This window comes from Muntiacus reevesi, chromosome 9 (genome assembly GCF_963930625.1).
Source record: "Muntiacus reevesi chromosome 9, mMunRee1.1, whole genome shotgun sequence".
Lineage (NCBI taxonomy): Eukaryota > Metazoa > Chordata > Mammalia > Artiodactyla > Cervidae > Muntiacus > Muntiacus reevesi.
In genome coordinates, this window is record NC_089257.1 from 83644219 (window position 1) to 83657858 (window position 13640).

At 40.1% G+C, this 13640-nt stretch overlaps 1 protein-coding gene and 1 non-coding gene across 9 annotated transcripts in view; both read left to right on the forward strand.

The window, feature by feature from the left end:
* Positions 1–13640, forward strand: part of YAP1 (Yes1 associated transcriptional regulator) — a 125476-nt gene that overhangs the window by 51365 nt on the left and 60471 nt on the right. For all 8 annotated transcript variants that reach the window (XM_065945611.1, XM_065945608.1, XM_065945609.1 and 5 more), the window contains exon 3: positions 9905–10020. In XM_065945611.1, coding sequence (XP_065801683.1) covers positions 9905–10020 — 116 coding nt within the window. The remainder of the gene's footprint in view (positions 1–9904; positions 10021–13640) is intronic.
* LOC136176155 (small nucleolar RNA SNORA81) lies at positions 6343–6518 on the forward strand. Its single transcript, XR_010664530.1, has one exon. It is a non-coding gene; the product is annotated as a small nucleolar RNA SNORA81 (small nucleolar RNA).

The following is a 13640-nucleotide window of genomic DNA, read 5'->3' on the forward strand; positions in this document are numbered from 1 at the left end:
ACAGTTGATTTGCAGTGAGGAATTTATAAAGTCACACATGCTATCTAAGCTATCTCTCCATGAACCACTTCTAAAATTGGTTCACTGCTTTCTTAAAGCAGTTGTTTATGTGCCATTGTGACAGTATCTATTGAAGTAAATAATAGGGACAGTTACTTTTAATAGATTCTGCGGAATGATTTAACAGAAGTCCTTAAAACCAGTACTTTCTCAGGAGATTAGACCCTATGTTATAACAAGAGAACAATGTCTAGATAGGGAAGCAACTTGCAGGTTATCATACCTGTATCTTAATTTACACCAGTGCCTATAATCTTGTTTCCAAAGTAAGAAAGAGAAAAACCAGTGTCACTGCAGAGCTACAAGCCACCAGATTAAAAGATTAGAAATGGAGGCCTCATATTCCATAACCAGTTTACGTCTTCACCAATGCCATCAGTTAACCGAGCACCAGCATCTCTAATGACTCTGCATTTTACCAAAGACAACTTTGGTTCCGATTGCAGAGCTCATCTGCTTGTCCTGGAATAGCCTTTTTTCTGGCTATTCCGGCAGCCTTTGTAGCTGCCCTGCGTGTTCGTTGGAGCGTGTGGACTTCTTTAGTTGTGGCGCCTGGGCTCAGTAGTTATAGCTTAATTGCCCTGTGGTCTGTGGGATCTTAGTTCCCAGGCCAGGGATCAAACCCGCACTCCCTGAACTGGAAGGCGGATTCTTAACCACCCGAGATTGAACGAGGAAGCATGTAAAAGAATTCTGATTCTCTTCTTAAATTACATTCCCTGGAAAGATTTTATTCTGTAGAGTGTCAGATTATCATTTTAGAAAATCTTTTCCTATTTAGTGATCAGTAAGGTAAACTGAAAAGAGCACTGCGTTAGAAGCTAAAAACATGTATTTTAATCCTGGCTTTGTGTGATTGGATGTTTGGTCTACTGAGTGTTGTTGCAGAGATTTTTGTCTCCTTGTACTTAATTATTACAGGGATTGGAGGAGGGAAGCTTGGTGATGTAGAGGTTAGTTTTAAGAAATCTAAACAATACTGACAATACTCTCACAGCAGAAGAGGAATTCTGATAATGGTTCAAAGAATACAGATTTTTGTATCAATTCAGTCCTGAGTTTAAATCCCATTTCTACTGCATACTCGTTGGCTGTCCTTGGGCATATCACTTAATCTTAATACACTGTAGGAAATGATTCTTTTGTTCAGCCTTTGTGAGAAACTCATTGAACAGTCACACAATATCATCTTTGCTGTTGAACACCGGTCCTGAGGAGATGAGTCTCCCTGCTGTAGCTTCAGGCAGCATTTCATGTTCTTATGGTTTTCCCACTTTGAATTTGAAGATGTGATGGTAATGTTCTTCGTTATAAGATCAGAATTCCTTATGTTCTTTGCCCACACTTAAGTTTCATAAGGTTTACATCTCATAGGAGGACAGAAAGCTCTTCAAATATTTCTGCATACTGTAGCCTCAGTTAACTTTTGTGGGATTATGTGAAAAGTCAATAGTATTAATAACTCACTTCGGATTTCTGCCCTTTTTGTGTCTATATGCATTCTACTAAGGCATCCAATACGTAAGGCCAGATTCTGCAATATAAAGTAAAAGACTAAAGCCAATAGGAGAGTGGCTCTGCATACACCGGAGAGGTAGGACCTTGGTCAAAGTATAGCTGCTTATGTTTCATCAGTCTAAACTTTTGAGAGGGTCACTGTTTCCCAGCTATAACTGCTCTAGAGTAAGGTGATATCTTGGTCATAAACTCAGTCACCTTTCCTTTTCCAGAATAATAGCAGAAACTAATTTATTTACATACCTTGAAGGGACTAGAGAATTTCACACATTATTTTCCTGTAGTAAGGCTTCCCTGATAGCTCAGTTGGTGAAGAATCTGCTTGCAATACAGGAGACCCTGATTCGATTCCTGGGTCGGGAAGATCCGCTAGGGAAGGGATAGGGTACCCACAAGCTTCCTTTGTGGCTCAGCTGGTAAAGAATCCACCTGCAATGCAGGAGACCTGGGTTGGAGCCCTGGGTTGGGAAGATCCCCTGGAGAAGGGAATGGCTACCCATGCCAGTATCCTTGCCTGGAGAATTCCATGGACAGAGGAGCCTGGCGGGCTACAGTCCATGGAGTCACAAAGAGTCAGACACAATTAAGTGACTTTCACTTTCACAGTAGGTTTAGCAGCTAGACTATTCTTAGGAACCAGATAAACTAAATTTTAAATTATTTTCTATGTTATATATAAGTACTCATACATTTAACTCTGAAAATACTGTTTTATGAGTTTTTCTTAATTTTATCTCCTTGGTTTATATATTTTGGTTCTGTTATTTTTAATTTGACATTTTTTAGAATCTTCAGTTTAAGTGAAAATTCTTTTCACCCGTTTCTCAGATGAGCATCTATGTGAACTCTTACTTACCTACATTCTTAAATAATGCACACTGCTTTAGTGTTTATGCTGTTTACATGTTTACTGAGCCCTACTATATACTTTGGTCTCCTCATGCAAAGAGTTGACTCATTGGAAAAGACCCTGATGCTGGGAGGGATTGGGGGCAGGAGGAGAAGGGGATGACAGAGGATGAGATGGTTGGATGGCATCACCGACTGGATGGACATGAGTTTGAGTAAACTCTGGGAGTTGGTGATGGACAGAGAGGCCTGGCGTGCTGCGATTCATGGGGTCGCAAGGAGTCGGACACGACTGAGCGACTGAACTATATACCAGGCAGTCTCCCAGGTGCACTTTCTTCAAGAAGTTTATATTCCAGTAGTAATAGAAATTGTGTTTCTTAATATTTTGTCATCTTTTATTGAGTCTTCAGTACCATGCCATTTTATTCCCTCTTCAGCATTTATGCAGTATATTTGTTTTTCAGTGTAATTGCAAAGATTTATGTTTTTAAGTCTTGTCCTTTTCATGTGTATTTCTAGCACGGAAATTGCTTTCAGAACTCCTGGGCACCGTGCTGTCCTGCTGTGGACTGGCTGTGTGATCGTGTCCATGTGCCTCGGTCTCTTTTTTCAGTTTTGTTCACTTACTTGGCTGGGTCCGGCCTTGCTTGCTGCATGCTGGATCTCCGTGGGGCAGGCTCGGCCCTTCAGTGGCATGCACAGACTCCCGTTGTGTACAGGCTCCAGTTTGCATGGGCTGCAGTTGTGGTGGGGCATGTGGGGTCTTAGTTCCCCAGTCGGGGATTGAACCCGTGTCCCCTGCATTACCAGGCGGATTCTTAACCACTAGACCTCCAAGGAAGTCCTCATTCCCTCAGTTTTCCATTTGCATAGTGGATGGAGGTACACCCTCGTTAATCCTTGTGATGATAGATCTTTCAGTAAGAGAATAGAAGCCATCACACTGGAATGTGATGAGCTGACCAACCATGAAATTATTTGCCCTGCCTTGCCCCTCCTCCCCCACCTCCTGTTGCAGTGGACTCCGTGTCTACACTTGCCCTTCTCACGCTCTGATGGATGGCTGGAACTCTTCAAATGCTCCCTGAGCAAATCTTCAGCCACTCTGTTTTCAATCACACTTAAACACTTCCTGAAAAAAACAAAAATTCATACCCATTCATAGGTGGATTTTCTTACCTCCTATTGACTCGACCCTCATCACGCCCCTGAATCTGCTCTTGCCAGTGTTACCAGTAATCTCCTTATTGCGATTTCTAGTGGGTCTGTAGTGTTTGCCTGTGATTACATTTTTGGAAAAGAAGATTGGTGTTGATAAGGTTAGTTTTTAAGACTGCAAGGACTTTGGGAGACAGTTTGAGTCCTTAGGTCAAAAAGGAAAAAGTTTTCATTAATACATTGACAAATATTTATCAAGCACTCTACTAATCATTGAAAAACGGTAGTTAACAAAATAAGTAAAAGTGCCTTTTCCTCTGGAGCTTGTTGGAGAAAATAGATGAATACGATAAGTATATTATGTGTCAGATAATGATAAAAGATAATCAAACTAAAATAAAGCGAAGAAGGAGTAGTTTAAATAGGGTGGATTTTAAATGACATGACTGCAGAAATCCTCTCTGAGGATAAGACATTTGAGCAAAGATCAGAGGAGATGAAGGAAAATCCCATGCAGATATCTGGTGGAGGAGCAAAATTTCTTAACAAAAAATACTTCTTTGTTGTATGAAATGTTTTTATAAAGATTCTTATTCTTGTGGTAAAAAAGAAAACTAGAATAAGTGAAGACAAAAATTCTAAAGTTAATTTTGTTTCCTGTTCCTTTTGGCATCTAAATGGTTACATGCTTTTATAGTTGGGACAGTTTGTTACTGTTGTTCTGTTTCTCAGTGGTGTCTCTTTGTAACCCATGCACTGCAGCACACCAGACCTCCCTGTCCTTCACCATCTCCAGGAGTTTACTCAAACTCATGTCCATCAAGTCAATGGTGCCATCCAACCATGTCATCCTCTGTCGTCCCCTTCTCCTCCAGCCTTCAAGCTTTCCCAGCATCAGGGTCTTTTCTAATCAATCGGCTCTTTGCATCAGATGGCCAAAGTACTGGAGCTTCAGCTTTAGCATCAGTCCTTCCAATGAATATTCAGGATTGATTGCTTTTAGGGTTGACTGGTTGGATCTCCTTGCAGTCCAAGGGACTCTCAAGAGTCTTCTCCAACACCACAGCTCAAAAGCATCAGTTCTTTGACATTCAGTCTTCTTTATGGTCCAGCTCTCACATCCATACATGACCACTGGAAAAACCATAACTTTGACTAGATGGACCTTTGTTGGCAAGGTAATGTGTCTGCTTTTTAATACACTATCTAGGTTTATCATAGCTTTTCTCCCAAGAAGCAAGTGTCTTTTATTTTTGTGACTTCAGTCACCATCTGCAGTGATTTTGGAACCCAAGAAAATAAAATCTGTCACCGTTTCCATTGTTACCCCATCTACTTGCCATGAAGTGATGGGACTGGATGCCCTAATCTTAGTTTTTTAAATATTGAGTTTTAAGCCAGCTTTTTCACTCGCCTCTTTCACTTTTCATCAAGAGATTCTCTAGTTCCTCTTCACTTTCTGCCATAAGGGTGGTGTCATTTGCAAATTAGAGGTTATCGATATTTTTCCTGGCAGTCTTGATTCGAGCTTGTGCTTCATCCAGCCCGGCATTTCCCATGATGTACTCTGCATATAAGTTAAACAAATAGAATGACGATGTACAGCCTTGACATACTCCTTTCCCAATTTGAACCAGTCCATTGTTCCATGTCTGGTTCTAACTGTTGCTTCTTGACCTGCATACAGGTTTCTCAGGAGGCAGGTAAAGTGGTCTGGTATTCCCATGTCTTAAAAAAAGTTTCCACAGTTTATTGTGATCCACACAGTCAAAGGCTTTAGCATAGTCAGTGAAGCAGATGTTTTTCTGGAATTCTCTTGCTCTTTCTATGATCCAGCGAATGTTGGCAATTTGATCTCTGGTTCTCTCTCTTTTCTAAATCCAACTTGAACGTCTGGAAGTTCTTGGTTCATGTGCTATTGAAGCCTGACTTGGAGAATTTTGAGCATTACTTTGCTATCGTGAAATGAATGCAGTCAGTTGTGCAATAGTTTGAACATTCTTTGGGATTGCCTTTCTTTGGGATTGGAATGAAAACTGACCTTTTCCAGTCCTGTGGCCACTGCTGAGTTTTCCAAATTTGCTGGCATATTGAGTGTAGCACCTTAACAGCATCATCTTTTAGGATTTTCAATAGCTCAGCTGGAATTCCATCACCTCCACTAGGTTTGTTCATAGTGATGCTTCCTAAGGCCCGCTTGACTTCACATTCCAGGATGTCTGGCCCTAGGCGAGTGATCACACCATCGTGGTTATCTGGGTTATTATGATTTTTTTTTGTACAGTTCTTCTGTGTATTCTTGCCACCTGTTTTTAATATCTTCTGCTTCTGTTAGGTCCATACCATTTCTGTCCTTTATTGAGTCCATCTTTGCATGAAATGTTCCCTTGATATCTCTGATTTTCTTGAAGGGATCTCTATAGTCTTTTCTATTCTATAGTTTTCCTCTATTTCTTTGAATTGATCAGTGAGGAAGACTTTCTTATCTCTCCCTTCTTTTCTTTGGAACTCTACATTCAAATGGGAATTTCTTTCCTTTTTCTTTGCCTTTCGCTTCTCTTCTTTTCTCAGCTATTTGTAAGGCCTCCTCAGACAGGTATTTTGCCTTTTTGCATTTCTTTTTCTTGGGCATGGTTTTAATCACTGCCTCCTGTACAATGTCACGAACCTCTGTCCATAGTTTTTTAGTCACTTAGACTTTTATATTTGGGACAGTATAGATGATGGCATATTTATTCCTTAAAGAAAAGTAGAACCTTCTTGTATAAGCACTGTGCTAAAATTGCAGAAACCAAGATAACCTTGGTTTTTGTAATAATGCTAGCAGAGTATACACAAGAAGAAGAGGAACTGCACTAGATTGTAAAGACTGGGGTAGACCTCTTTCTTAATGTCCGGTGTCCTTTGTCTTAAGATTTGGTGCAATATGTCTTTAGACCAATCTAATAAAAGAGTTTTTAAAGAATGTAAGTTGGAAAAAAAAAAAAAAAAAAGAAAAGTAGATCTTTTTTGAGTAAGTGAAACATTTGCTGAAGTAGCATAGAATAGCTCTGTACCTCTAGACTAGCTTACTGAAGTTCAACAGAAACGTTTTTAGGAGAAGAAATTTTAGCATTTGTATACTTAGTAACATTTCAGCAAAATAGTCACTCTTAAGAGCAGTGAAGCTATACCTTCTCTGCATTATATTTAAAAGCCTAATTTGTTTAAAGGAGATGAAAACCTCAAGACCAGATTTATGGATTGGCTACTCTGTCTGGGAGAATTTGCTGTCCCACTGGTCATCAGAATAGGGTCTTCCTAAACCGTCAGGTGGACTTCAGTCTAGTTATGAAGGATTAATGTGATTTATGTCATTGGTTAGTTTTCAGAGAAACCCATCTGTTAGATATCAGAAAACCTTCAGCAGTTAAAATCCTTGTCTTTTACCCCTCACAAATATAACATTTTCAGAAGTACTGGAGACAAGGAGTGGCAGGTGCTACAAATTTCATTGAAATTTAAGAGCTAGTAATAATGACTTCCCTGGTGGCTCAGACGGTAAAAGCGTCTGCCTACAACTCGGGAGACCTGGGTGCGATCCCTGGGTCGGGAAGATCCTCTAGAGAAGGAAATGGCAACCCACTCCAGTACTCTTGCCTGGAAAAATCCCATGGATGGAGGAGCCTGGTAGGCTGCAGTCCATGGGGTCGCAAAGAGTCGGACACGACTGAGCGACTTCACTGCTACTACTGCTAATCAATCCCTGGCCACTTTCCCTGGCTTCTTAGCGTTACAACAGGTGATGAGACGCAGAGCAGTCCCTGCGTTGGCCGTCTTACAGGTTTCAGATCTCTTTCCTCAGTGTGATTGTATTAATTACCATGTGTGCTGCTTCGTAAGCACGAGGCTATCTGGAAAACATTTTATGGTTTAGTTTGTTCACTGACTCACTGAAGGATGGAAGAAGTTAGCTGTTACTGGGCTTGACAGGCACGTGACCTCTTGGAATGAGGTGTTTACATATCCAGACTTGAACAAGGTTTTACCTGTATTGTCTAGACCTGAGCAGTGCTAGTGCAAGTGCTGAAAACCGCCTATGACTGGTAAAGAAGTGCCGGTAAGGCAATATTTGAGAGACTGTATACTCAGTTAAATATTTTCTCTTAGCATTGTTAGTTGGTGTGTAATAACATTCAATTGTCAGGTATTATTGTTACTCCCAAGTGTACAAATTTTTCACGTTTTTTACCCCCTCTGTTTTCCTCTTCTTTCTCCTTCCTTAGGAAGAAAGATTCTTCCATCTCCAGGAGATAATACTTAAGGTCTGTTCTAGCCTGAGCACGTGGCAACCCACTTCAGTATTCTTGCCCGGAGAATCCCCATGGACAGAGGAGCCTGGCGGGCTTCAGTCTGTGGGATCACAGAGATTCGGACAGGACTGAGCGACTAATCACAGCACAGCACTAGTCAGAGCCTTGACCCCTGTGTTATATTGATCAGATGACATTATTGACGAGAGAGCATTCGGGTTTCAAGAAAATTAATCACAGGGTGTCATCTCCTTACCATTTACATGAGTATCATGGGGATGATTCAAGAAGAGAGAAATCCGATTTGAAATTTAAACAACCATAGAAACAATGATTTGAGTTTTTTAAAAAAATAACCCTTATTTCTAATGTCCTTCCACACCCTTTTCAAAGATAGTGAGCTCATGACTGTCTTTCTAGGTTTTCCTATTATTAAGCAAAGTTCTGTAATTTTGCCATCTAGAGAGAAACACTGTTAAAACATTCTGATGTTAGAAGGTATAGCTGATTCACTTTGCTCTATGGAAGAAACTAATACAAAATTATAAAGCAGATATACTCCAGTAAAAAGTCATTAAAAAGAAACATTTTGATGTGTATCCTTCTCATGTGCTTTCAGCACACAGGTTTAAACAATTAGCTTCATGCTGTACATACTATTTTACAGTCTACCTTAAAAAGCTGTGAGTGATTGAAAGTCTCTTAGTCGTGTCTGACTGTTTGCAACCCCATGGACTATACAGTCCTTGGAATTCTCCAGGCCAGAATACTACGACGGGTAGCTTACCCCTTCTCTAACGGATCTTCCTGACCCAGGAATTAAACTGGAGTCTCCTGAACTGCAGGCGGATTCTTTATCAGCTGAGCTATCAGGGAAGCCCAAAAATTGAAAGCCAGATAATATCTAATGAAAGGGACTAGTTAAATATTGTTACATATGACGTACTATATATTGAAAATATTTTAGAATAATATTTAATAGCATAGAAACTAATAATCTGTATACTCTGCTATAATCTGTATTATTAATATTTTCTATGATATTAAATATTCTAAAATATTTTCAATAGCTGCAGTACAGTACATCATATGTAGCAATATTTAATTAGTCCTTTTCATTAGATGTTATCTGGCTTATGTAAATTATACAGAAGAGAACTTGGCATAGATCTTTGAGTACTTCTCTATTTCTTCAAGATAGATTTCAGGTAGTTTCATGGGTTTAAATTTTTTTTTCTTTCACTGAAGTGAAAGTGAAGTGAAAGTTGCTGGAAGATGAAAGCTAATATTTTTTTTTGCATGCTCGTAAACCAAATACTGTGCAAGATGCCTTGTAGTTTCATATTCATGTAATTTTTAGCTATTTTTAATCCCCATGTTTTTAGCTGGAGATGTCCATATGCATATGTATTAGACATTGTGTAGTAAGTTAATAGTACATAGAAAATGTTTGCATGTTTTGTTTAGCAAATGAAAAAGTCCTTCAGTAGTCAACAGGAGATAATCAAAACTTAGTTTGTATTTCTATTTTGGCTTTGGAGTATATAGTATAATAAGAATGTTTAATCTTTTTGGGTTTTGTTCAGTGTAAAGGGCTTTAGGTCTTCAAATTATATGGTTAATTGGCATTTATAGCTTTGGGAGGAAAAAAAGTGGGTGAGTCCCTAATGAATTTTGCATTTAGCTTATATGACTACTATAGATGATTTATAAATCACATTTCAACTTTAAATTATGGCAGATAATTGTCTACTAGGTGAAAATGGGTTCCCTTCGCTTAAAATTTCAGATATAACTTTCAGGTTTTGCACTCATAAAATCTAAGAGCAGAAAGTTCAGTGATAGACGGATGAGAAAGGTTTGCAGAGGAAGGGTGAGGGCAGTGAGGTGGTAAGACTGCTTTCACAGAGCTTGCTTAGAATCTCTTGCCTGCTAGTTCATCCAGCGAACCTGTTTTGATAAGCGAGGCTGCTGTTTGTAGGGCCTCGTCGGAGTTATCTAACACAGGGGCTGTTTTGTCTCAGTCACATAGATCAGACGACGACCTGGCAGGACCCCAGGAAGGCCATGCTCTCCCAGATGAGCGTCGCCGCCCCGACCAGCCCGCCAGTGCAGCAGAACGTGATGAACTCGGCCTCGGGTGAGTGAAATGCTGTTGGCAGGACACCCAGGTAGCGCCTGTGCATTGGTGAAGCTTTCTATGCAAAATAGTATTTATTCTTTTAAGGAAGTTGGAGCACGGGTGATGGTTATTTTCTATCCTCTTTCATAAGAGAAACTTATTTTATTCAAATAGCCTGCTATACCAAACCCTTGTTTAATGATGAATACATATGGGAGTTGGTGATTGAAAGCCAGCAGTTTTCCAAGTTTCATTTCTGAAGTGACTGTCTCATTCCTAGTTTGATTAATTTTGACATGCTCATGCTTTATTCTACTGCTTTCTTGTGTCCGAGACCTTAGAGTTGATCTTTCCCTCTTCCTTTTGTGGTTTGGATGGGAAGCCACCTCTTATTGTGAATGTTTGTTCTATCTTGAGAATAACGGGAAGGTAGCAACTTATAAAAGCCAAGCACCTTTCTTAGGGCTGGTGCATATTATTTAACACATTTCCCCCTTTTTCACAGAAGATAAACCTGAGTGTAAATTTTTTTTCTGTCTCCTATTTGGCAGTTTACTAAATCTGCTGTTTTTCTCGTCTGTGTAATTGGGAGTCACAGTGCCCCTTGTTGTAGAGAGGAAGACAGCAAAGGAAATAATATACATGTAAAACTTTTACATTGCAGTTCTAATACGGAGTAGGTACTAAGTAAAGGTCTACTTCCTTCTTCCCTCTGTCACTTAGATTTTGTACGGCTTCTTTCTTCTTTGTTACATGCGCCCAAGGCTATAGCTACCCATTACCATCTTTGTGCACGGTAGTAAAAGGGCTTGCCGGGCTGTGTTAGTGGGTAAAGAACCTCCTGCCAACGCAGGAGGTTGAGAGACACAGGTTCGCTCCCTGGGCCGGGAAGATCCCCTGGAGGAGGGCATGGCAATCCACTCTAGTATTCTTGCCTGGAGAATCACATGAACAGAGGAGCCTGGTGGGCTGCCGTCCATGGGGTCACAAAGAGTCAGACAGGACTGAAGCGACTGAGCCCGCATCCCCGCCCCATGGTCTGGGAAGATGCCGCCCAAGCCTGGCGTCGGGGCTTGGAGCGTGTGGGGGTGTGGGCCGGGGCTCTGACCACGCCCCTGCCCCCTCGCCGAAGCCCTGGGCCGGGGCTCAGACGGCAGGCAGCCCGGTGCCCTGCTGGCCTTCGCCCTCGCAGCCCTGCCCAGCAGGCCGGTCAGCGTGATACTGCTGGAAGCTGCCCTGCAGATTTGCTCAAACGGTAAGCAGCCTTCGGAAGGGGACTGGCGGAGGTGGCGAGGCTGGTACAATTCTTTGTCAGAAGGATTCCTTGGCTAGGAAAGCTCATGAAACTTAAAGTGTCCTTCTTCCCCTGGAGAGGATGACAGTGTGTTAAAATGTTTTGCTGGTCCATAACCCTGTTCTTGCCTTCGATGGGTTGGACACTTGAAAGAATTCAAGAAAATGAAAATCAAGGCAAGATTTGTGACTGAGCCTTTCTTGTCATATAGTTTCCATTTTATCTGCTCTTATTTTAATACCAGTACCTTTACTTATCCTCAGAATATGTTTTTTTTTTTTCATTTTATTTTTTTTGGGGAGGGGGGGGTTTGTCATACATTGATATGAATCAGCCATACAAGTGGTGGTGGGAAAACTGGTCAACCACTTGTAAAAGAATGAAACTAGAACACTTTCTAACACCATACAGAATATGTTTTATATGTGACATTGAAGTTAAACCTTTTTCAAAGGCCAAATATTATGCAAGTATTTATTGACTAAAATTTTTACTTGACAACTATTTTTTTAATTATCAAATATCCAAATAAAAGCTATGAAAGCTGGTTTGTAGTTATAGTTCAAAGAAGATGATACACGGTTTTCATTTTGTCATAATCCAACTAAAACTATACCTGGGAAGTTAGTAACAAATAATTCATTAATTTAACTTTTATCTTGGAAAATCAGGCATTTTGCTTCTATAAGATTCATTATGATTCTTTTAGAACATTGGTTTGTTTATGTTTTTCCTATTAAATTTTCTAACAGCAATGGTCTAAGGAAATGAGAAGAATTGGAATCAACTTTATGTTTAAAACCAAAAGTATGTATCAAATTGGTTTTAATGGACTTCAGAATATTTGTGTATATTTTATTTCAGCTCTGTGTTTTGTAAAATATGAAATGTGTTTTTCTGTACTGCATACAAATTACTAGACATGCTTGCTGCTGTGTTAATGAAAGAGGTGGCTTTGGCAGAAGCGTTCTGAGTAAAGTGGCGGGAGGCACGATTGTAGTGAGTGGGTGTGTTTTTGTGGGGGAAGGGCTGGGAGTTGTGTGAAGAGGGGCTTCGATGTGGAGCTGGAGGCAGGACCTGAAATGGGAGTTTAGTGGTGGTGTGGTGCGTGCTGTTCTCTGCTTAGTCGCTCAGTCATGTCCAACTCTTTGCGAGTAGCCCACCAGGCTCCTCTGTCCATGGGATTCTCCAGGCAAGAATATTAGAGTGGGTTCCCTTGCCCTCCTCCAGGGGATCTTCGCCACCTAGGAATCGAACCCAGGTCTCCTGCATGCAGGCAGATTCTTTACCATCTGAGCCACCAAAGTATTAAATAATAATAGGAAGCCCTATTTACATGCCAGGCTTCCTGCTAAGGTCATTTTGTACAATCTGATTTAATTCCCATAATGGTCATTAAATTAGATGCTGTTATTAGTCTCACTTCCCATTTGAGAAACCTTGAATGGCTATTTAAAAATAGAAGACTTCTTTGTGGTGTTGCGATGCTTTGGAATCAGTGCCATGGGAACTGTAATCTTGATAACCTCATGTTCATGTACAGTTACGGCCATAATGTCACGTTAATAAGGGTTCAACTCAGGGGCTTCCCCTTCTCCATCTGAAACAAACTCACAGTGTTTGATGACTGTGCATTCTCCACTGAGATACAGAGCATGATTTCTCGACTAACTTTAAGAGAAAATGATTTTCTCTCTCAGTCAAGGATTTCTCCTTAGTAAAGCAGCAAAAGTGATGCTCCTCTGTGCTTGGGAAATAGTCTTTTGAGTTTTCAAAGCCTGGAGCCTGTGAGCAAGAATTGTGAGGATATTTAAATAAATTTTCAGGATATTGACTATAACAAAGTAGCTAGCCTATTTCCAGTTAAGCAGGGTATCTGCAGACAGTTTTCACCTTGAAGACAATTCCTTCTGAACCTGCTAATCTGAAGCCTTTGTGTAAAAGAGATGCACAGCTTTTTTGAAGCCCTTTACTGAGTTAATCAAGCTAAATGCAGCTTGATTTACATTTTTGTCATTAATTACTTTAACTGGAACTTCCTATTGTTAATCTTTTTATAAAAGAACTCACCTCATTCAAATATTTGAGTCCAGCTTTGTGTTCTGTTCTAATTATTTCTAATCAACTCACTTTCCCATATTTTCTCTAGACTCTCTAGTTTTCTACGTAGGTTTTAATGGAACTGAATAATATTTTAAGATTTTCTCCAGTTCTAAGATTTTATGAAATCCATTCTTTCACTAGAATTTGGTTTAGCAAAAAGTGATTAGTTTACTTTTGCATTTTATAAGTCTTTTTCACAACATGAAGTTGAAATGATAAGTTTTATTGCTAGACTGGAGGT